Raw genomic sequence first — 22142 nt, 5'->3', positions numbered from 1 at the left:
TTAGTTTTTAAGTTTTTTTAAGTATTCTGTTTTAGTCTATACTGGCTTTAATTTATCTGTGGAATTTTTTATTTTTTATGTAAACAGCGCTGAGACGCATGTGTAGCGCGGTTTTATAGAAGTGTTTTTTATTATATTTAAGGGCATAGCTGACGGCAACTTATTCGAAGCGGTCACGCAAAACGTGGTGCATTCGTACTGCTTCACAATACAACAGATTTTAATTCGGAAGAAAATAAGCGAAAATAACCAGAAACATATCCGTGGATAAATTCTTACAACTTTTGAGCGTTGTCGTACCGAATTGGCTGCATGGTGAGCAATATAAACACGGTAGCGTTGTACATTTTGTATTAGTTTTAAAATTGTAATCTAGGTCACGTCAGGGAAGCCAAAATTTGGAACTGAGGCCACTACAAAGTAATAAATTAAAATAATAAATGTCTATTTAAATTTGAAAGGAAACGAAGATCTAGTGACGATTCGTGGAAATAGTTTAGTTTCATTTTTGTCATTTGAGTCTTTTAACCTCTTTTGATCCAGCAAATCAGTCACCACACCCGAAATAATATGATTTAAGCCAGTCGCAGGTCAGAACACCTCCCCACCAGAAGAATGTATTTATGTTTTGGGCAAAAAAAGAAGTAATATAGTCCCAGTTTTTTAGTTTTTTTTTCTATCTCCTCTTCAAGCCACACACACACACACACACACACACACACACACACATACATACACACACACATATAATTTCGGTGAAGCGAAGGGTAAAAATAACATATAACCCTTGTCCGTGTATACTACATGTACCTCACATATGGTAATTGATAAAACTACAACGTTGCATGGCTGCTGTTTTCATTTATTTACCAGTCACCCCAAATGCCAGTCACCAACTAAGTAACTCAGTATACCCAGTAATTTTCTGTCCCCGCTTTCATCAAAATCCCGCAAATCTCGCCTGAATTTGCTCTAAATCACGTGACTTGGAGCCATCTCGGATGACCCCGACTATCACAAAAAGTAACTTTGATGCATGTGCCAAGCTCCCCTCACAAAAGCTACTTTTTGACTTTCAAAAACAGCGATTTATACATCACATCCACAGAACCTGACCTAGCCGGGCTTTGGTTATCTGACACTTATAAGGTCATACTTGCCTGTAAGTACGTAAGTTGGTTATGTTGCTTGATTTTTAGCGCCCTCTAACGTTAGGTCTTGTTGAAAAATTTGGTTGATAGGCCTACTAGAACCTGTTTATTTTACTTTATTATTTTTTTTTTGTCGCAAGGTGTGATTATTATCATTAACTATGACATGGAATTGATAAAAACAGTGTTTTAATTTGGAAAAAAAAAAAATCTTTTGCAGACGTACCCGACCATCTTCGATTTCCATTAAACCACACCCATAAAAGCACGTATCTTAATAACCATTACCAAACCCGATAAGAGGAAAAGCGCAACATATCTGGAATGTGTCACAAATGCTCCTCCCTTCGAGTAAGTAGCCATTTTGTACATGTACTGTAGGCCCTGGAGAACAGAGCATTCTAGTCCTTTCAGTCACGCCATGCCGATGAAAAAGTGGGACACTCGGTTTTGCGGCACCATGCTTCTTACTCACGTCAACCATAACCTGTTCACGATGCTCCCTTGACCTAATGTCTGTGCACCTGCACATGACAGGGGGAACGGGTCAAGGATGAAAAAATGCCGAGCGAAGCGATGCAAACATAAAATAGAAGATCAGGATAATTTTAGTGTGTTGTGTTGGATGCAAGGGTGACATGACTAATTATTTTTGTCTTGCGCTGCACATTAGATTGTTTTTAGGACAGCAAATGTGATGCTTAAAAATGTACACGTGTCTTTCTCCCCCTCACTACTCACACACACACGCGCAAACAATTAAACCTCTAGAAGAGAATGTGGATCCGTTCTTGTTGTTGAATACGAGTGTGTTCTTAAAGAGTCAAACAAGTGCCACATAATTATTTTAAGGTTGGCGTCCTGGATATTTTAACACATTTGTCTTATACCAGTAGCTTAATTTTGAATGTGTGCTCAGTGACGCGGTCGTCAGAGTCCAAGTCACTGACCTTATAAAGGTGAATGTCAAGTTTGAGTGTCTGATGTTCTCCATTAACAAGAACAGGCGGCTTTACAAATTATGCTTGATCTTTATATATATATATATATATATATATATATATATATATATATATATATATATATATCCACTTTCCAAGGGGAACATTTACTCCTCAAGAGGCCATTTCAGTGCAAAACTTCTCAGCTGCAGAAATACTCCCAAATGTAATAAAAAAGGAGAAATAATTGATTGTAGAAATTTGCGGGTTTAATTTTATTCTTTTTAAAATCATTTTAATCTATGTTCTTAGTGGTAATGTTGATTTATAACGAATAGATACATGTCAGTTGGTAAAAATATGAATGAAATTTTTCATTGCATTCTATTTTTCCCGTGCGGAGAAGTCTTAATTATTCGCTTGAAAAGGTTACAGGCATATTTATGTAGTTCTAGCATTAAGTACAAGAGCAGGGAAACTATCATAATTGCCCCCCTCCCTCAAATGCTGTCGGTAAACAGGGATAAACTAGGGGAAAGCCTGCCAAAGTGTTGCAGTTTATAAAGAAGTGCTCACAAGCAACAGGCCTTTTGCAACCAAGTTGACCTGTCTTGTTTACTGAAGAGCTAGCTCTCCATCTTGACAATGACACACGATATCTTGTCGCGTGACATTTACTTGCAAAGCAAGTAAGGCTTGCACTTGAGCAGCACAAGGTCTTTTGCAGGTAGATATCACGTGAAATCGTGGTGTCGGAGTGCAAGCTCTTCAGTAAAGAAAAATTGTCCACATGGCAGCATCTACTTTCAAAAAACTTATTGACCGCATTCAGAACAGTGCACTTACTAGTTCGTGGGTCAAATATGGCGACCCGCTAAAAAGCTTGCTGTCTAATCCGCTAATAGATACTGAATAGATTCCCCGTGGGGAAGTAGTCAAGTGGCTCGGCCATATTTGACCCTCGGACCAGTTAGTCCACTGTTCTGAATGCCACCATTGGGGTTCCGCATGATAACAGCTCTTACTGGGGTCTTATGTGAGAAGCTGCATTATTTTTATAGATTAAGGGCACACCAAGTTATTTCTCCTGTGGTTTTCAATATTTCTTTAGTTAACGAAGTACATATACGTCTTATACCTACAATCCATAACTCTGTTGCGAGTTCTTAATTTCCATTTTTGCCGCCGCGATTGAAATTCACCGGTCTTTATTCTCATTTAGAGGGGGTAACTAAGATTAGAATTACAGAAACTACCAAAAGTTTGAACGGTTTTAGACAAGGTGAACGTTGGTCATGAAATTAAAAGTATTAAATTGTCCATTCTTTAAACTCTTTTATTTATTTCAGCTTTTTATTTAGTTGTTTGTTCTTCGTTTTTTATTTAGTTTTGTATAAATGTGTTACGCTCAAATTTTATCCTCTAAGACAACTGTCCAATCGGGGTATACAAGAAAGAAATCGCACGATCTCTTTATTTTCCATCTACTTCATTAGCCGTTTCTGACACACAGTGCTAAACATCTTGAGGTAGTTTCCGATTATATCAAGACATCGCGTATTTGTGGAAGTTGTCCTGGCCCAAGCTTAAAACCTTTCAGAAGCATTTTAAGGGATACATGATTTATCCCACAACGTTAGACAGGGCGACTTTATCCTCTGAATTGTCTGATTTAAGCTATGGGTACTGCTATCTAGAGTTTATGGAATTGGGTCTTTATTTTGAGTCGAAAAGTTAAGAATATGATGTGCTTTTTGACTTATACATGCTATTTGGAATTTTATTGTAGTGATTTTATGGTTGTAAATAATTACTAATAGGCCATTCGAAAACAAACATGAAACATTGCATCTGATAGCCTATGTGTTCTTCTGCAAAGTCGATGCCTGTCCCTATAATAGAAATAACTTTGACAAACTAAATTTTAGATAGAAAAAATAATAGAAATGACAATATTTGTCGTAAATTTCGATAGCTAAGGCAATGTACTGTAAACATAAACACTATATATTCTTTATCTACCTAAAACGGTCCAGCTAAAACCAAGCAAAGGATTTCATCAGCTCTATGCTGTACTCACAATTCTAATGATAAATTATTTTAACAACAGTTGAAAACCAGAGTAAGACATTGAGATCTTGGCATGGTAATAACTCGGAAATTTGGCCATCGTTGACAAAACCCATCAAATTGATTTTTCCTAAAAGTAATTTGTTAGTACCATTTATGTATATCAGTCAATTCCAATCATTTTACTTACTGTACTGGTGGTTGCCGCTTTCTTCTTTTGCTTCCGTAGCAATAGTTGCAGCATCTACTAACATAGAAAGGATTTGTTCTGGGTTGCGTTCTTTCCTCTTTATCGCCGTTTTCTCTTTGTGACCTTATATTTATAACAAACGCAAAAGCGACAACATTGATGGATGATTTCTTTACGTACGGAACGCTTGGGCTGCATCTGTCTGAAAACGAGTCATGTATGAGAAGTTATTTCACAGTAAACATTTTTTTCTGTTTCTGATCAACAAACTACATGATCAGAGTGATTATTTTCGTTACAGTGCACCTTTACATCATTCGTCACAATTCTATTAGGCTATAAATACTAAAATGGATGGCTTACATCGCCCTTATCGGGGCGCCCCTAATGACCTCCAAGTTTGCAAAAAAGGGACCCCTTAATGACGCCCTTTGAACTTGGGGGAAAAAGAAATTATGAATAAAATTTTATGGCACGGTCAGGTGAATGAGGTTGTTGTTTTCGGTCCAAAACAAAACACTTGCAAACAGTCAAAGATTCGTTTAAAGGGATAACAACTCTTGTTGTGATATTTATATTTCACGATTAATAAACTGGAAAAAAACTCATAGAAATATTAAAAATATTACCGCAATTAGCGCAGTTATTCTGGAATCTATGCTTGCCATCAAACGACGTGACCTCCACACATGGCTACCCTCTGTAATAATCCTTTAAGAGATTATTGCAAAAATTCCAACTTTTTAGAACAAAAAAGGGGCTTACTTTGAATTTCAGAATGGATTCATTAGCAAGTATGGGAAAACTTCGTTTTCTCCAGAAAAATCCACTTTTTGGCCAAAATAAACAATGGATGTCCATTGAATTCAATTAAAATACATTGCCAATATAAGACAGAAGTACCGGTAAACATTGCCAATATAAGACAGAAGTACCGGTACCTATGTAGCTTCTTTTTCCTACGTGTGCTAGTAAATAATCTGTTCATGTGACTGACGTAATTGTACAACCATTCGGTCGCCTGTCCCGTATCGTTACACTGGCACAAATACTGCAAGATTAAAATCAGCCTTAAACTGAATATTTTAATATTTACTTTGCGCAATCGTTTACGTAAAAACCTGCAAGTATCACGCTTAGCCAACGTGTCGTCACCGCCTATGCGTGGTACAACAATTTGCGTTTTGCGTTGAAGTTGCGCCGTCTGAGTTGATGAATCATATGTACTTTTAACTTACAAAAGAAAGGAAAGGAAAGTCTGGGCTCAGGGCCAGGTGGTTCTTCTTGGTTTGTACATACATACTTAAATCCTTTTCTATCTATAGATTATTTCAAAACAGCAACCTAACAATACATTATTGAAACTTGGACAGTGTTATTTTTTATTTTGATAAACAAGAAGGAAATTGTGATGATAATGACAACTCTAAAATAACAATAACAAATAATCACCCGAGACGATCTCTTTTAAGAAGACTGTCTCGCTAATAAGAAGTGTAAAAGCGAATTAGTATGCCTAAACAGAATCTTTAAAATATAGACAAAGTTAACCTTTTATATGTAGTATTTGCCCGTTGGAAAGCTATTTTGGTGAAATAAAACAAAAGCAAAAATCAATCAGATTTTTATCTTTCACATTAGTTAACCATATGATACGAAAACAACAACAAGGAAAGATTCCAACAAGATTCAAATGTATATTTGCTGAGCATGAGCCACACAAAAAAACTACAGCTTTGGCTTAGACTCTACATAAAATGGGAAAAACTTTCAAACAAATATCAATTTATTGTGCGGGACAGTCAGCCAACTTGCCGCATGTCCAGTTTTTCTCATCGAGGACAATGGGGCGGTCCTCGGGGCAAACGCAACCTCGCCAGCACAGAAAATAGCAAATTCCGACGACAGGTTGAGCGCAGGTTTTAGCACAAACCGTGTCGCAACCTTCTCGTTTAGTGAGTACCAGATTGCCTGGACAATCTAAAAGAAGTAATATAGATAATTATCACAAGAAAATGCTTTCAGATAACTATATTTTAAGTCTAATTATTTAGATTATCTTTGTTATTGTGATTAAATTGAAATTCAACTCTTTGGTAAGCAACATTTACTATCAAATCATCATTGAAAGCCTAAGACTGCATTCCCACAGATTTTAAATCAATCTATCCCCGTGGGGAGTCTCACCAGATTGTTGTCAGCTTAGCCGGCTTAAATGTCTGCCCCGCCTACTAAAAGCTGTAAGGGGGTAATTAACTTTCGTGTGCGCTCGGCCGACAGCAATTTAGCGTGAACCCTCAGGGAGTTAGGTCGATCTAGATGGATCGATCAAAATCTGTGGGAATGCAGTCTAAAGATAGCGGGAGGTGGGGAGAAAGTGAGACAGGGTAGAAAGGGAAAAACGGGAGGGAAGGAAAGACAAGAGAGTTACTTACCACCAGTTTCGCTAGGGTGAGGATAAATGGTCAGCCGTGCCGTAGAGAGGCCAACAAGGGCAACCAAGGTTAATAACACGGCCACAATCTTCATACTGGGGATAAATTAAAAGTTTTACTCAAACCCAAATAGCAGAGTGAAACAAAGAGGCTCAGTGCCAAATGTCTGGATTTGATGGTGGATTTGACCATTTCTGAGCAATCTCTTCCCCCCTTTAAATAAAGTAAAATGAAATAAATAAATAAATAAATAAATGAATAAAGAAATAAAGAAATAAACAAAGAAAAATAATTAACAAACAAATAAATAAATAAAAGGTTAAAAGGAGCCAAACCAAACAATTCGGGTATTCCTGTGTCATATTTTTTAAGGCAAAAGAAAATGCCATTTGCCTCCGTCTTACCCCTCCCCCTCCCCCCCCCCAGGCCAAGTACAATATCCTTGTGAATCAGTGAACAGTAAATGCAACCTCAAATGCAAATTTGCTTTTGCACGAACATTTAGAAAAGTTGTTTTTTTCAGCATGTCATACTTCAAAATGCATTCTATACACGTTCCGGGGTCAGCTGCTTGTATCAGCAAGTGCTCCTTTGAGATGGAACCCGAAGAAATCTCACCTCGTCGGGCTGTCTCGTCAACTATGTGATATTTACTATAGCCTACTGTACGCATCTTGCGCTGCTGGCACGGTAGATATAGAATAGACATACTTTTCAAAAAAAAAAAAAAAAGGAAAGAAAGTCGAATCTACATTTGCAGCTTATTGATAGTTCCAAAACAGGTGTGATTTTAGTTCAGTTTTACGAAAAAAATCAAGAAAAAACACTTAAATTCGGGTATTGAATTATGAAAAAGCAATGTATATAGCCCATTGACTTCCCTTTGTACACCACATTACCTTGACTTGTCTTCTTTACAATAACCAGCGACAATGACAATGTTGATCATACAGAGAGCTCCAGAGTACTGTTGTTAAATAGTCTATCCAAAGATGATTACCGTCCACATTAAGTCGACTACAACATAACTGATCATTCACTACATTATTCCAAATTAGCTTATTTAGAACCAACAATTGAAATTCTCTCTCCAAATTGAAAAAAAAAATACATAACCGCCGGGAAATGAGTAACATTTTTTTTTGATCGAGATACATCAAATATTAGTATTATATTTATGTAACATCTAATATTAGCGCCGAGTCGAAACGTTTCACCGTTTTCGAAATTGCATATCTATTTGCATGGAATAATAATACGGAAATTGCAGGATGGTGCCGGTGTAATTTTATACGGCAATAGGTCGTAATTACCCGTTGGTGAAATAAGATGTTGAAAAATACAATGGCATATTAAACCTTGTTTGGACAAATAAAGCGAGCGTTTTATTCGTTCTGGGGTTCGTTTTATTCGTCCAAGGACCTTGTAAAAATTACTCAGTATCCGATGGATGTGAATAGGTTAAAATAGCTGTTTGTAGCTTCTACTGAACAATTGCATTTGGAGACAAACAGTTATATGTTACATTAATTGCACTCCCTTGTGGGGTATATTTATTAATACCAATGTATGGAGAAATACAATGCCACAGTTAAATATTGAAATATGAGGAATGAAACAACCTACACTCAAGGCTCAAGCCGAGTTTGAAACATTTTTTCTCACTGGAAAAAAAGTCCCAACTACTGACCGTGTATAACTGTATCTGGGTAGGTTTTGCGACTGGCTTTTTTGTCTTCATTTTAAAACAGCACTGCACCACATTGTACTGTAGTATTGCTGATCACTAGAAAAAAAAACAGTACAAAATACCTTATAAAAAACGAAAAATACCCTACAATATTCCTTACAAATAAAACAATTGTCCTCATCAAATAAATATTTGAAATTGAAATGAAACTTACGTTAGTGTGGAGTCTTTGACGAGAGAACACTAGAGTTACTCCCTCTGTCTGGTCTGAGTATGGTCTGAGTATCTTTGGTCTGAGTGGAGGTAAATGTGACCCAGAGTCATATGATAGCATATAGCATATTCAGGTGTTACACCTGAGTGGCAAAGTGAGCTGTTATCAGTTTATTTATCCTAAAACAAGTAAGCGGTGGATCTTCTCCAGATTTTGACATAAAATTTCGCGATTAGGGAAGACTGGTAAAACTGCCAACTGTTTTAATATAAGTGTCTTGCTTTCGTGCTGTTATATAAATACAGTCTGGACCGGTATATAGGATATGAGCCGAGAGTTTCGAAGAGCAAATGTACATTTGTATTGTCTGCTAAAAGTCTATAAGGTCTGGCAGGAAAATACACTTGGAAATTTGTATGCTTTTTCAATTTTGCGAGTGAAAAATAAATATAAATAAATTTAAATCCCATATATCCCAAAGTAATTACTTTTGGGTCCGGTAACTTCATATACCTTGCCAATATGCCGTGATTTGTAACATTTAGACTGGAAATATTTCCCTATCAATGTGGTCAGTTGGCCAGCCAATAAGAGCAGTCAAATTGACATCTACTCCCTTGTGACCTTGACTGTAACCGTTATAGGAGAGGTAGAACAGCCCGAGTGAATACTGCTAAAGAACCAAGTCAGTCCCTACAGAAAAGTCAGGGTCAAATTAGCCTTACTACCGGTAATATAGGCTCTCCTGTTGGTTAGAGGATACACATTGTTCCGAAAAGACAAAGAGTTATGCCTATTTCTGACGACTTATTAAAATTTGGCACATTTTGTGCGGTTAGCTGTCTTCAATACCTGTATCTATTAATTTATACCTCTTTTAGCAAAATCTATATACAAAAATGATACTCTCGAAAATGGAAACGGTTTAAAATGATATCGAGGGTCACCTGCGCCTTAAAAGACTATAAAGGGAAAACAACTCTTCATATGGGATTCAAATTTTAGCAATAAATACCTTGTAAACAACACACAAAATATAACAAATTCCATTTTACCACCAATACAGCGGTTATCGCAATCATTTTGAAATCTGTCCTTGCCAACAGACCACATAGACCTTTAAAGATCGGAAGGGATTTATTAACCATTGACAAAAAGGGGAAAGTCGTCGTTTACCCGAGGAAAGTCTGTTTTATGGCATATTTCCAGCAAAACGAGGCTATTATCCCTTGAAATGCACAATGAACGGACGTATAAGCTTTTTTACTATTCAAGAAAAAGTCCAATAGGCTATATACATTGCTTTTACATAGTTAAATACCCGAATTTCAGTGTTTTTTCTTTCTTTTTTTCGTAAAACTGAACTAAAATTACATCTGTTTTGGAACTATAAATAAGCTGCAAATGTAGAATCGACTTTTTTTGAAAAGTATGCCAAATCCTGAGTACGCAATATAACCACTATACAGCAGAGCAAGATAAGCTTTTTTCTATTCAAGAAAAAGTCCAATAATCTGCATAATTTATTCATGTAACAAAACAGCGCCCAAAAAAAGAAAAAAAAAAAAAAAAAAAAAAGACAGCATTCAATCTTCTTCCCGCCAAAACTGTGTCATGCCACATTAACCCTAACACACAGAGTGGCACTTCTGGGCCATGGTAAAACTACAGGTGTTGTCATTACTGCACTTTGTCTTGTCAGCACCGTGGCGTTAGAGCACTATCTCCAGCAGTAACTACTGAACCCCAGCTACAAGAGAAACATAAAACGGTAAATATAATAATAATAATAATAATAATAATAATAATAATAATAATAATAATAATAATGCATTGTACTGAGATAATCTAATACTAGATCTTACGTTGTTACGCGATGTTTCGACCTTAAATGACAAAGTCTTCTTCAGGTGAACTAATTTTGAGTTGCCACAGGTGTGACCCCATGACAGAGAGTCCTCCATGACGGAAAGCGTGTACAGGAAAGAATGGCCCTTGATTTTAACCCAATTATGCCAGGCTAACCCTTACCAATGCAACAAAATGGAGGAACGTCTCTCTCTACCCAATGATTTGTCGAAGTTTACAAAATGGCTGCGTTCTGTTCTGCAACACGCTTGTAAACAGTCAAAGATTCGTTGAAATTTAGGGATAACTATTGGTATGATATTCATATTGCACGATTAACAAAGTGGAAAAAACTCCTAGAAATATTAAAAAATATTACCACCAAAACGACATTTAGTGCAATTATTCTGGAATCTATGCTTCCATCAGACCACGTGATCTCCACACATAGCTACCCTCTGTAATAACCTTTTAAGTGATTATTACACCCAAACTTTTCAAATTTTCCAAACATCCAAAAATCCAAACTTTTTAGAATAAAAAAAAAAAAAAAAAAAAAAAGACTCACTTTAAATTTCGGCATTGATCCATTTACCATGGTTAGTATGGGGAAATTGTCGTTTGCTCCAGGAAAAGTCTTTTCTTTTGTCAAAATACACAATAATTACCCCTTTAATCAATTTAAATGCTATGGCAAATATAAGAAATAAGTCCTTGTGTCCTTTTTATTATACTAGTAAGTAATCGGTTCATGTGACTGACACAATTGTACAACCGTTCGGTTACATTGGCACAAATACAGTAAGATTGATGTCAGCATTAATCTGGATATTTTAATATTTATTTTACTATTTATTATTTTAATATCCCTGTAGCGCCACTATTAATGTAAGAAGCTACAAGTATAATGCTTAGCCAACGCGTCGTCACCGCCTTTGCCGGGTATAACAATTTACATTTGCTTTGAAGTTGTGTAATCTACGTTGATTAATCCTATGTACTTTTAACTTATAAAAATAAATAAGTAAATAAATAATAATAATAAAACTGTCACGATTCAGGGCAAGGTTCTTATTGATACGTACGGAGAAGCCCTGTTCTATCGGTAGTTTATTTCAAAAAGATAATTAACAATGACTTCTCGAAACTTTGGCAGATGTTTTTTCTATTAAACAAAAAGGAAATTATGATGAAAATGACAATTCTATAACAACATTAACAAATAAACAAATAATCGCCCGAAACGACCCTATTCAAGTAGGCTGCTTGGCAAATAAGAAGTTCAAAAGGCGAACCAATTTGCCTAAACAGAATCTTTTTAATGATATACATTTTAAAAAATGTAGACAAAGTTAACGTTTCATCTGTGTTTATTCCCCGTTGGAAGCTATTATGGTGAAATAAAACAAACGCAAAAACGAATCAAATTTTTATCATTCACATTATTTAACCATATGATACGCCAACAACAACAAAAGAAAGATTCCAACAAGTTTCAAATGTGTATTTGCTGATCATGAGCCACGCTCAATCTACAGCTTTGCCTTAGATCCTACAGAAAATGGGCAAAACTTTCAAAAAGTGTCAATTTATTGTGCAGGACAGTCAGCCAGCCTTCCGCATGTCCAGGTTTCCTTATCCAGGACGATAGGGCGGTCCTTGGGGCAAACGCAACCTCTCCAACACAGGAAATAGCACATTCCGAGGACAGGTTGAGCGCATGTTTTGGCACAAACCCTGTCGCAATGTTTAGTGAGTACCAGATTTCCTGGACAACCTAAAACAAGTAATATAGAGAATTATAACAAGAAAAGGTCCCAGATATTTTTTAAATAAATCACATTTTTTTTTGTCTTTTTTGTTGCAATTTAATTGTAATTAAGCCCTTAAATAGTCATTTTAAGTCTAATAAAGATGGGAGAGATAAGTATGGAGTAGGTGGGACAGAGTAAAAAGAGAAAAATGGGAAGGAAGGAAAGTGAAGAGAGTTATATACTTACCACTTGTTTTGTTGGGGCGAGGATACAAGGTCAGCTGTGCCGAAGAGAGGCTAACAAGGACCACCAATGTTAACACCACGGCCACAATCTTCATACTGAGGATAAATGAGGAGTTTTGTTCAAACCAAATAGTGGAGTGAAACAAAAAGTGCATTGCCAAATGTCTGGATCTGAGGTTTGATTTGACAGATTTTGAGCAACCACTTCCCCCCTTAAAATAATATAAAATAAAATACTTAAATAAATAAATAAATAAATAAATAAATAAATAAATAAATAAATAAAGGTTGAAGGAGCAAAACCCAAAAACATTCGGGTAATCCTGTGCCATAGATTTTATGGCAAAACAAAATGCCATTTCCCTCGTCTCAACTTTAGTTTTCCTAACGTTGCACCCCCCCCCCCCCCCCCACACACACACACACATACACAAATCCGTACAAAAACCCTGTGGACCAGTGAACAAGCACAATAAACTTCATATACACATTTGACTTTGCACGAACATGTAGACAAGTTGTTTTTTTTTTTCAGTATGTCATACTTTAAAATGCATTCCGTGCACGTCTCATGTGAGCCGGGGTAGTCTGCTTGTATCAGCAATGCCCTTTCGAGATGGTACCCTAAAACATCTCACCTCGTCGGGCTGCCTCGTCAACTATGTGATATTAAGTATAGCTTACTGTACGCATCTTGCACTGCTGGCGTGGTGGATATATTGCGAACTCAAGAATAGAACTACTTTAAAAAAAAAAAGTCTAGTGGCGTTTACATTTGCAGCTTTTGGATAGCTGGTTACAAAACAGATTTAATTTTAGATAAATAATAGTATTTAATTATGAAAAAACAATGTTTATGGTAGAAGATTTGCCCCAGTGAATTCCTTTCTTATAGCACATTACCTTGACTTATCTGCTTCACAATGACCACCCAGAATGACGAAGTTGATTATACAGACAGCTCCTGTGTACTGCTGTTAAATAGTCTATCCAAAGATGATTGCCGTCTACATAAAGACGACTACAACATAATTGGTCATTCACTACATTATTCCAAATAAGCTTATTTATAACCAACATTTTAAATTCTCTCTCCAAAATTGAAAATTATCATAATCACTAGGAAATGGATAACATGTTTTAGATCTAAAAACACCATATGTAATTATATTTATGTAACTTCTAACATTAGCGCCTCGTCGAAATGTTTTATCATGCAATTACAAAACTGCTATATATATGCATGGGATAACAAAACGGAAATTGCAGGATGGTGCCGGAGTAATTTTAAACGGCAATAGGTCGTAATTACCCATTGGTGAAATAAGAAAGTGAACAATACAATGGTATCTGTGATATTAGACCTTGTTTTGACGAAAAAAGCGAGCCTTTTATTCGTCCTGGGTTTCATTTTAATCGTTCAAGGACCTTGTAAAAATTATTCAGTATCCGATGGATGTGTTATAGATTAAAAGAGCTGTTGGTAGCTACTAGAATTTTGCTACCCAGCGGGCAAATTGTGTTGTTTTAACTTTGAAACAACGTTAAACCAAAACGCTGATAATACGTTGGATAAACATTGTATTTGAAAGTTGACTCAACGTCAGATAACAGCATTGTATCAACCCCAGTTGTTAGACAACATTCTTGCATGAAAAGACATTAAAATGACCTGAAATGTTTTTATTTTTGGTACAAAACACAGGCATACAATTATAACGTGCACTGTAAAAACATCCAAGTGCCTGCTTTGTCTGATTTTTTCAACGCATTTAGCTCCTAAGCATGTTTTGCACCTAAGCATGGAACACCCTAAAAGCCTGGATGTGTTTAGCAGTAGGTCATGTTTGATGGCTAGATTAATATATATATATATATATATATATATATATATATATATATATATAACAAAGTCACAGTCACCTCAACCTATCTATAAAAGGGTACCGAGAACTGTCAACTTTATTAACTTCCCTCAATCACATTTACAGCAACTTATTCATCCTAGTGTTAGCTGACCTTGCAAGGAAGTTTATTGGAATGTATTTCTGAATAACAAGTTAAGGAAATTCACTAGTTCACTAAAGACACAAAACAACTGTCACTTTTACTTTAAAACACTTATTTCTATTATTTTGATTAATTTAGTTACAGTATTGATAAACAAAGTATCACGTTTTCAATAATTAATATTTTAAATTACAATCCATGTCCTCAAGGTTGTGTCAATGACCAAAATACAACGTTGAGTCAACGTCACATTATGACGGTGTTTTGACGTGGCTGGATCAACGTTGATTCTACGTTGAATTTAGATAGATCAACGGCAATTTAATGTATCAACCTGTTTATAACGTTGATCCAACGCGACTATGTCTGCTGGGAAGTTATTGATTTTATATTTATGAATGTTCTTCACTAATAATTAAACATTTTGCTCAACTTTCATCAAAAATCTGAAAAATATAGATTTTGATTTTCAGTGTTGGTCGGAAGTTTTCACTGCTTCTTGGGTTGATCGTCGGTGGGTTAGCGGGGATAGCGTGGGCCTTTTCACCAAGCTTCTACTGGAGTGTAGGGATGCGGTTCTTGAGCGGCTTTGGCAATTTGTACATAACATCCAGCACATTTGGTACGTTTTTAAACTATTCTTTCAAATAAATGCAGTGCATTTACATATATTAAACTGAACAGCACATTTGATACGTTGTCCGTATGATTATAAACTGACAGAGTAGAGATGCGGTTAATTAACGCAAGTGAATTGCACAGGTTATAGGTAGCATATTGATTTTACGTTGTGCAGGTTTGTAGGCTGATTATGACAACAGTTTTCATAACTTAGCTCAATTTAATTTCTGTGAAAAAAGAGATGTCTTTAACTGCATGATCGCCCGTTTCAGCTTTAGAGATGGTGGGTCCCAGCAAACGAATGGCAGCGGGCACTGGGTTGGCGATCATTTATGCGGGGGGAGGGGCAGTTACTGCAGGAATAGCCTACTTCCTGCGAGACTGGCGCTATCTCAAGATAGCAGTGGCGACGCCATTTTTGTTACTGGCTCTTGTAATGTTGTGGTAAGTAATGCAATTCATGTATAACACCTATCAAAATTTATATGTAAGAAAAACAATATACATATTCCAAATAATACATTTACTTATAAAAAATCTTTCATTTAATGGGCTATGTAAATAAAAAAGGTACAAAGTACAATGTTTTCACACGGATGAATAAAAATACACAGAAAAGACATTGGAAAATGTGAAATCATTCCTAGCCAGGATTTTCCCGCCAAATTCATACATGTAACGAAATTTACGAAGTGTTAATAGTATTCCCTCCGACTTACCGACCCTTAATTTGCCTTTTCAGATTGTCGTCATAACTCATAGTTTTCAATTGTCCTCAGCTACGTTCAACAAGAAGCGATTCTTGGACTTAACATGCGTTCAATTGTTTTGTTTTAACATTGTATGTCTGGTTATTGTCATGTTACGTCACATAACCTCACATGGCGTTTGAAAATCGGTTGGTATTAACATTAAGGCCAAACTTTTTGTGGACCATGCCCTTAAGAAAGACTACTACCGGATTCAATGTCGGTATGTCAAATATATTTCTGTCACTCAGGTTGCTTCACGAGTCTCCTAGATGGTTGCTTACTAAAGGACGCCATTCAGAAGCTGAGAAAATTTTAAGACGTACAGCGAGAATTAACAAGACTACCCTTCCCAATCGTCTGGTGGAAAAAGTTGAAATCAACGAGCCCCCAACTTCAAGTGCTCGGGCTTTACTGCGTGCGCCAAGACTGATGGTTAAAATGCTGCTTCTGTACATCAACTGGTGTGTGTGACATGTTTGGCTAAATTACTTATTACATGTACATTTCATAAACGCATTTTTAAATGTATATATATGTACATCAAAACCAAATTGATGTGAATACAAATAGCTTTGTGAATGATTGGTCTGAAAAATACTGTACAACAAGGAAACATGTTACAACTGTTGTATTAAGGACACTATTAAGGACATAAAGGACACTCCTATCTACCTGTGTCCTTTTTTCCTCGGCAAATTGCCACTGTATCATTGTCTTGCTTCTCGTACTCGTAAAGCCTTGCCCGACTCCAGCCCCAAATAAAAAAGAAATAATATTGTATGTGCTATTGTTAATGTAATTTTTTTCTTTTGTAGGTTTGTCTTAAATATGACGTATTTTGGAATAAATCTTCACGCAGGGAACATGTCTGGAAACCTCTACCTTAACTTCTTTCTCCTCTGTATAGTGGAGTTACCTGCATATGCATTATGTTTCACTATCGACAGATTTGGAAGGAAGAGGATATACATTATATGTATGGTAGTGGGCGGCCTGGCATGTCTCTCGTCTCTCCTTGTACAGTTGTACGCAAATAACGGTAATAACAATTATAAAAATTATAGTTATAATAATAATAAATTATCATTATTATTACAAGTAGTAATAATATTAAAAGTTGTAGTATTTATATTATAAATGTTATTTTGATTACATATACTGGCTTTAATTACCTCAAAACAACATTTGTAATACTGTATTTTTTGTTTTTCTTAATGGCATAAGTTCTGTCTATCCAGACTTTACAGTCATCTAAGCGCCTTGTTCAATATAGTAAATGACTAACTAAATCGAACAGCTGGACTTTTAAAAATGTAATCTTTAAAAATGTAATCAAGAAGTTCTAATATTTTAATGTAAAAGTTGTGCACTTTTGTCACTCTGAACATAGAAAGCGTACCTGTAGCTCAAATATGTAAAACAGTTTTAAGTTTTGGTTTATTCTATCGAATGTAAATGTGTCTGTTAAGCATGCATATTGTCTTTCAGAACTAGAATCTACCAATTTTATAAAGATCACACTGTCTACAGTCGGGAAGTTTGGCATCGCTGCAAGCTATAACATCATATTTATTTGGGGTGTTGAAATATTCCCCACGGTCCTCCGGAACTTCAGCCTCGGTCTGGCTTTAGTGTCTGCCAGTCTTGGGACCATGCTATCTCCTGTCATCGTGGTGAGCTGAAAATAACACTTATAAGTCGATTCAAGACGCCTTGCATGTTGTGTTTATTTTTCAGTTTGTTTAAGAGCTTTTTTCTTTGTTTGCATTTTTCACTCGTTCATCATTATAACTAAAAAAATGGATCAGAGAGCGTTGACCTTTGATAAGGTCTGCCTTGATGATTTGTGGTAGATTCATTGCACAACTGGTCAATGCGATTGACCCTATCCCGCAAAGGTGAAGAACCTTAAAACAGTTCTTGCATTCAGATGTTGAACTCAATCACATATAGTCACAAAAATGAAGTAACTTAAAAGGTAAAAGATTTCTGACTTATCCCTAAAATTTCATCAAGACCCATCCAGGCTAATGACAAACAAACACACAAACAAACAAAGAAACATACAAACGGAGGTAAATAAATAACCTCCTTGACTGAAGTAATTATAATTTCTGCTACATGTATCTACATCTTCACTTCCATTTGTTTAATTCAGAGAGAAATTCAAGTGGAGAGTATTGGCAAGGATACCTTGCCGCTTGTGATATTTGGAGCCGCGGCCATATTTGCAACAATGTGCACCATCCCTTTGCCGGAGACAGCAAACAGAGATCTACCCGAAACCGTAGAAGACGCAAACAGTTTCAGGTAGTAAGTCATTTTGCGCTGCTATCTGCATGTACATGTATAATCTTATAGATAAAATATATGCCTTTATCTTAAAGGGATAATAACTCTTCGTATGAGATCTATATTTCACAATAAAAACATTGTGAATAACTCATTGAAATATAATATATTCTGTTTTACGACAAAAACAGCAGTTATAGCTATTATTCTGATATCTGAGCTTGTCTTCAGATCACGTGACCTCCATTAATGTCTATACTCTGTTATAATCTCTTAAGAGATTTTAACAAAAAAAAAAAAAAAAAAAAAAAAACTTTTTAGAAAAGAACCAGGGACTAACTTTGAATGTAAAAATGGATTCATTAACCATTGGTAAGCATGGGAGAGGATGGGAAAAATTGTTGTTTACTCCAAGAAAATTCATTTTTTGGCCAAAACGAAGAGTTATTATCCCTTCAAGATGAAATATGTACAAAACCCCGGCGTCAATACTCATGGACAGAGCACTCTGCATTGGAGACGAAGGTAAGTGTGGGGAGGGGTGAAATACTTCAAATACTATGTATTTATTTACCTAAATTTCTCTTTTCCATTTTGTAGCCCCCGCCAACGCAGTTCCACTGCCTATCAAAACGGGAATCGGTCACAGGTTCATAGCATTATTATGGAGAATACTGCCTTGTAATGAAAGGGCTGTCGATAGACACGGACAAGAAGAATTGTAGTTCAGTGCTACAAAAAAGGCGATTCTTCTTTTATCCACCCAGTAAGTGCTACTAGTGTGATGACAACGACCATCAATTGCGTTAGAGAATCTTGGATTTGGACCGTCTTGAATGACGTGCCATCTAGGGACCTTATTAGCACAAAGGCCTTCTTGGGTCTATATTTAATATTGACGCGACGCAGGTTCAAAATGCATATTTGGAAAACAGTTATAGAAGAAAAAGTATTTGTTTTTATCAAAATTCATGAAATAAAAGTTATACAATACGATATTTGATAAATCCTCAATTACCACGAACAGTCGTCACAATATTTTTATATCCACTGAAATCGACACGAAATATTGACTTTCTTTACTTTTAGACACTGTGTAGAGCTCAATCAACACAAAATATAGAAGTTTTGATGATTAAGACATAAACATGAAGTTTTTATATGCAGCGTTTAAAGAATCTACAACGAGATGACTTCCAAGTTCAATAAAAAGATAAATGTATATACCATCAATTGAAATGTTTGTACTATGCATTTCCCCAATATATTTTAATTTTTCCACTTCTTAGTTAGTCCGTAAGCCAAGTATACTCTCTTCTTATTTTTTAGGGATGGAGTGGATTGGGGGGGGGGGGGGGGGGGATACCTCCGGTACTAAAGGGAAGAACTAGTTGTCCTTTTTGCCCCCTTTATGCCACTGTTTTATGTTTATTTATTAGATTATATGCAAAGCTGTGATTTTAGATCTGGTCGCACTCTTCATATATGCAATAAAAGGGCTGATACTGCCGATCGTACAAATACTGTTCAGTGTGAAACGTTGGGTATTTATAGTGCGTCTCATCTTGGAAGCGATAGCTGGCTACCGGATTGCGTAGGACAACGTGAATTCGAGCACCGAGTGATAATTGGTGTCTTCCACGTGTTTAGTTTTGGACTTCCCGAAGAGGTATAATTATCATGTAAAGAGTAATATTGATGCATCCTAACCCTCTCTAAATACCTAGTGATTTGCTTCCCCTCCAGATTAAATCTGCAATCTTCCATTGACTTATATCTGATATTATTTTGAACCTCTGTTCAAGTACTATACCTGATAATTGTATATGTAGAACTATGTAAAATAATGTAAAGTGATTTAATTTAGCAATCAAGCAATTAGCAGAGTTTGTATTTGGGGGGGGGGGTACCCTGTGGGGAGAGTAAAGAGAGAGGTGAATAAGAGAAAAACACATACAGGGTTACTACTTGATATGGAATATTATTTTTTGGCGAGTAAATTTTCTACAAAGTATTTATTTTCTCTCTTACTCTTTTAAATCAAAAACTGAGGTGTAGCCAGGTGTGTTACCTAATTTCCATGCAACTTTCGAAACAATTAATGTAAGCAGTTGCATGTTCTGTGGTCAGAAATGTGAGGGGTGGTCTTTTCGGCAATTTCTGCCCTTGTATAAAAACGCATGGGTTTGGTCAATCTTTGGAGTGTATTTAGAGAAGCAACAAAGGGATCGCTCTGAAACTTGTCAGGTACCTTAGAGAAGATATGCTTCGACAGCTAAGCAACGCAGCTTACTATGGGATTCTTGGCCTCAGAGAAAATGGCTAGAAACGGACAGCCATTGCCAGACAATTCAACATTTTTCAGTAACCGTTAGTAAAGTCCTCCAAACAAATGCTACAACAGGGGCACCTACTCCAATACTTCCACCAGGGTGTCCGCGTACCACACCAAGAAGACAGGATCGCCTTCTCCTTAGAGTGCGCCGTGCTGGTCGTACAAAGACAACCAGTGTCCTCAAAAAAGAGTGGCAGAATGCCTTTCAAACGCCCGTTCAAAGTTCCTTGTAAACAAGAGATTACAGCAAGCCGGTTATTTTGCACGAAGGCCAGTAGGGAAACCACTGTTAACAGCAGGTCATATACAGCGACGTCTGCAATGGGCTGGGGACCACGTGCGTTTGCAGCCAAAACACTGGAATCACGTCGTTTTCAGTGATGAGGCCAGATATGGAATTTGGGGGGTTGAATGTCGAATCCGTGTCCGCCGACGTGTGCGAGGGGCATAAAACGATGATTGTGTACTACCTAGGGTGCAAGCAGGGGGTGGTAACGTCTCTGTTTGGGGAGCATTCCATGCCGGTGCCCAGAACCAGTTGGTTTTTCTAGGAGGCAACCTCAACCAGGGTTCCTACAGAGACATTCTACAGCAGACAATGCTTCGATTTGTAAGAGTCATCTTCAGGAACAACTTTGTGTACCAAGATGACTGTGCAACCCCACATCGAGCTAGCAGAATCATTGTTTTTCTTCAAAACCAATGGGTTCAGCAACTGCCCTGGCCTGCAAACTCCCCAGTAATGAACCCAATCGAAAATCTGTGGGCGGAAGTAACTCAGAGAATTAATAGCTATGGTCATCGGCCGGTAAATAGTGACGAAGTGCGACAGGCAAATATCACTGCGTGGAATGATATCCCCCATCCAAACTCTAAAAAACTTGTCACAGGGTATGGCATATAGGATGAGGGCGCTGCAAGCGGCTGCTGGAGGTCATACCCGCTATTGATGACTTTTCATGATTTACTGTAATGATTTCTTTGACTGTGTAACATATCACTGTCCGGAGGCTATCATTTTCTTTAATATCTTAGCTTAAAGTTAATACTGACATCAAACTGTTGATATGGATTTCTGGGGGTGTTCTCTTCTTTTGAATGACATCTTATGTCAGATTTGAGATTATTGACCAAAATATCTCACAATAGAAGACTGGATATTTTTCTCACTCAATGATATACTTATTTGATGAATCAAGCCAAAAAATATTTAATCAGCACTCAAAAATAACAATGATAAAAAATATTCCATATTAAGTAGTAACCCTGTAGACTTACACATTTTCTTGTAATGCCTCAGTGGCGATCAGTTTCACGACGAACATGGTATTCTTGTAGATCGAGTAACAACAATCTCAACACTAGTGCATCGTATGTTTATTTCTTTATTAGTACTTTTATTTTATATTTTACCGTGACGTAACACCTTTTGAAATAAACAAATAACCACTTCTAAACAAGTAAAGCGGCCAAACTTATGCTTTCCATAACACTGAACGTAGCTTCTTTTTAAGTAGACCATTAGACTACATTTACTATCTTGATGACTGTCTCGTGTAGGTTAAGAAAAATAATTAACTCCTTTGCTACAAGG

The 22142-nt window shown here is 36.5% G+C and overlaps 2 protein-coding genes and 1 long non-coding RNA gene across 5 annotated transcripts; 1 reads left to right on the top strand and 2 right to left on the bottom strand.

The window, feature by feature from the left end:
- Positions 1–6035: 6035 nt before the first annotated feature.
- Positions 6036–7832, bottom strand: LOC147760286 (uncharacterized). Its single transcript, XM_086994381.1, has 3 exons — positions 7687–7832; positions 6788–6882; positions 6036–6332 (listed from the first exon to the last, which is right to left on the bottom strand). The coding sequence occupies exons 1-3, from the start codon at positions 7734–7736 to the stop codon at positions 6139–6141; spliced, it is 339 nt and encodes a 112-aa protein (XP_086850507.1). The 5' UTR covers positions 7737–7832; the 3' UTR covers positions 6036–6138.
- A 4059-nt stretch (positions 7833–11891) lies between these two features.
- Positions 11892–13576, bottom strand: LOC106152509 (uncharacterized). 2 transcript variants are annotated; one of them, XR_001237340.3, is made up of 3 exons: positions 13442–13576; positions 12540–12634; positions 11892–12316 (listed from the first exon to the last, which is right to left on the bottom strand). It is a non-coding gene; the product is annotated as an uncharacterized LOC106152509 (long non-coding RNA). The 2 variants fall into 2 exon arrangements; XR_015330927.1 differs by lacking the exon at positions 13442–13576 and adding an exon at positions 13084–13238.
- A 1426-nt stretch (positions 13577–15002) lies between these two features.
- LOC106152502 (organic cation transporter protein) lies at positions 15003–19209 on the top strand. 2 transcript variants are annotated; one of them, XM_086994337.1, is made up of 7 exons: positions 15003–15170; positions 15442–15613; positions 16170–16382; positions 16737–16960; positions 17410–17594; positions 18080–18231; positions 18814–19209. In XM_086994337.1, the coding sequence occupies exons 1-7, from the start codon at positions 15119–15121 to the stop codon at positions 18896–18898; spliced, it is 1083 nt and encodes a 360-aa protein (XP_086850463.1). In that variant the 5' UTR covers positions 15003–15118; the 3' UTR covers positions 18899–19209. The 2 variants fall into 2 exon arrangements, with proteins under 2 accessions (XP_086850463.1, XP_086850462.1); XM_086994336.1 differs by having other exon boundaries at positions 18080–18234.
- The last annotated feature ends 2933 nt before the right edge of the window (positions 19210–22142 follow it).

This window comes from Lingula anatina, chromosome 8 (assembly GCF_051362555.1).
Source record: "Lingula anatina isolate TDL-2025a chromosome 8, LinAna3.0, whole genome shotgun sequence".
Classification (NCBI taxonomy): domain Eukaryota; kingdom Metazoa; phylum Brachiopoda; class Lingulata; order Lingulida; family Lingulidae; genus Lingula; species Lingula anatina.
The sequence above is the reverse complement of the archived record's forward strand: the minus strand, read 5'-3'. Positions and strand labels throughout refer to the sequence as shown.

What these genes read in the sequence shown, in the direction of transcription:
- LOC147760286 (XM_086994381.1), bottom strand. Translation starts at nt 7,736, where the DNA reads ATGATCAACATTGTCATTGTCGCTGGTTATTGTAAAGAAGACAAGTCA. An exon ending in TGTAAAGAAGACAAGTCAAG is followed by an intron (nt 6,883 to 7,686) that starts GTAATGTGGTGT and finishes ATTTATCCCCAG; the next exon opens with TATGAAGATTGTGGCCGTGT. An exon ending in TCACCCTAGCGAAACTGGTG is followed by an intron (nt 6,333 to 6,787) that starts GTAAGTAACTCT and finishes TACTTCTTTTAG; the next exon opens with ATTGTCCAGGCAATCTGGTA.
- LOC106152502 (XM_086994336.1), top strand. Translation starts at nt 15,119, where the DNA reads ATGCGGTTCTTGAGCGGCTTTGGCAATTTGTACATAACATCCAGCACA. An exon ending in CATAACATCCAGCACATTTG is followed by an intron (nt 15,171 to 15,441) that starts GTACGTTTTTAA and finishes CGCCCGTTTCAG; the next exon opens with CTTTAGAGATGGTGGGTCCC. An exon ending in TGCTATCTCCTGTCATCGTG is followed by an intron (nt 17,595 to 18,079) that starts GTGAGCTGAAAA and finishes TGTTTAATTCAG; the next exon opens with AGAGAAATTCAAGTGGAGAG.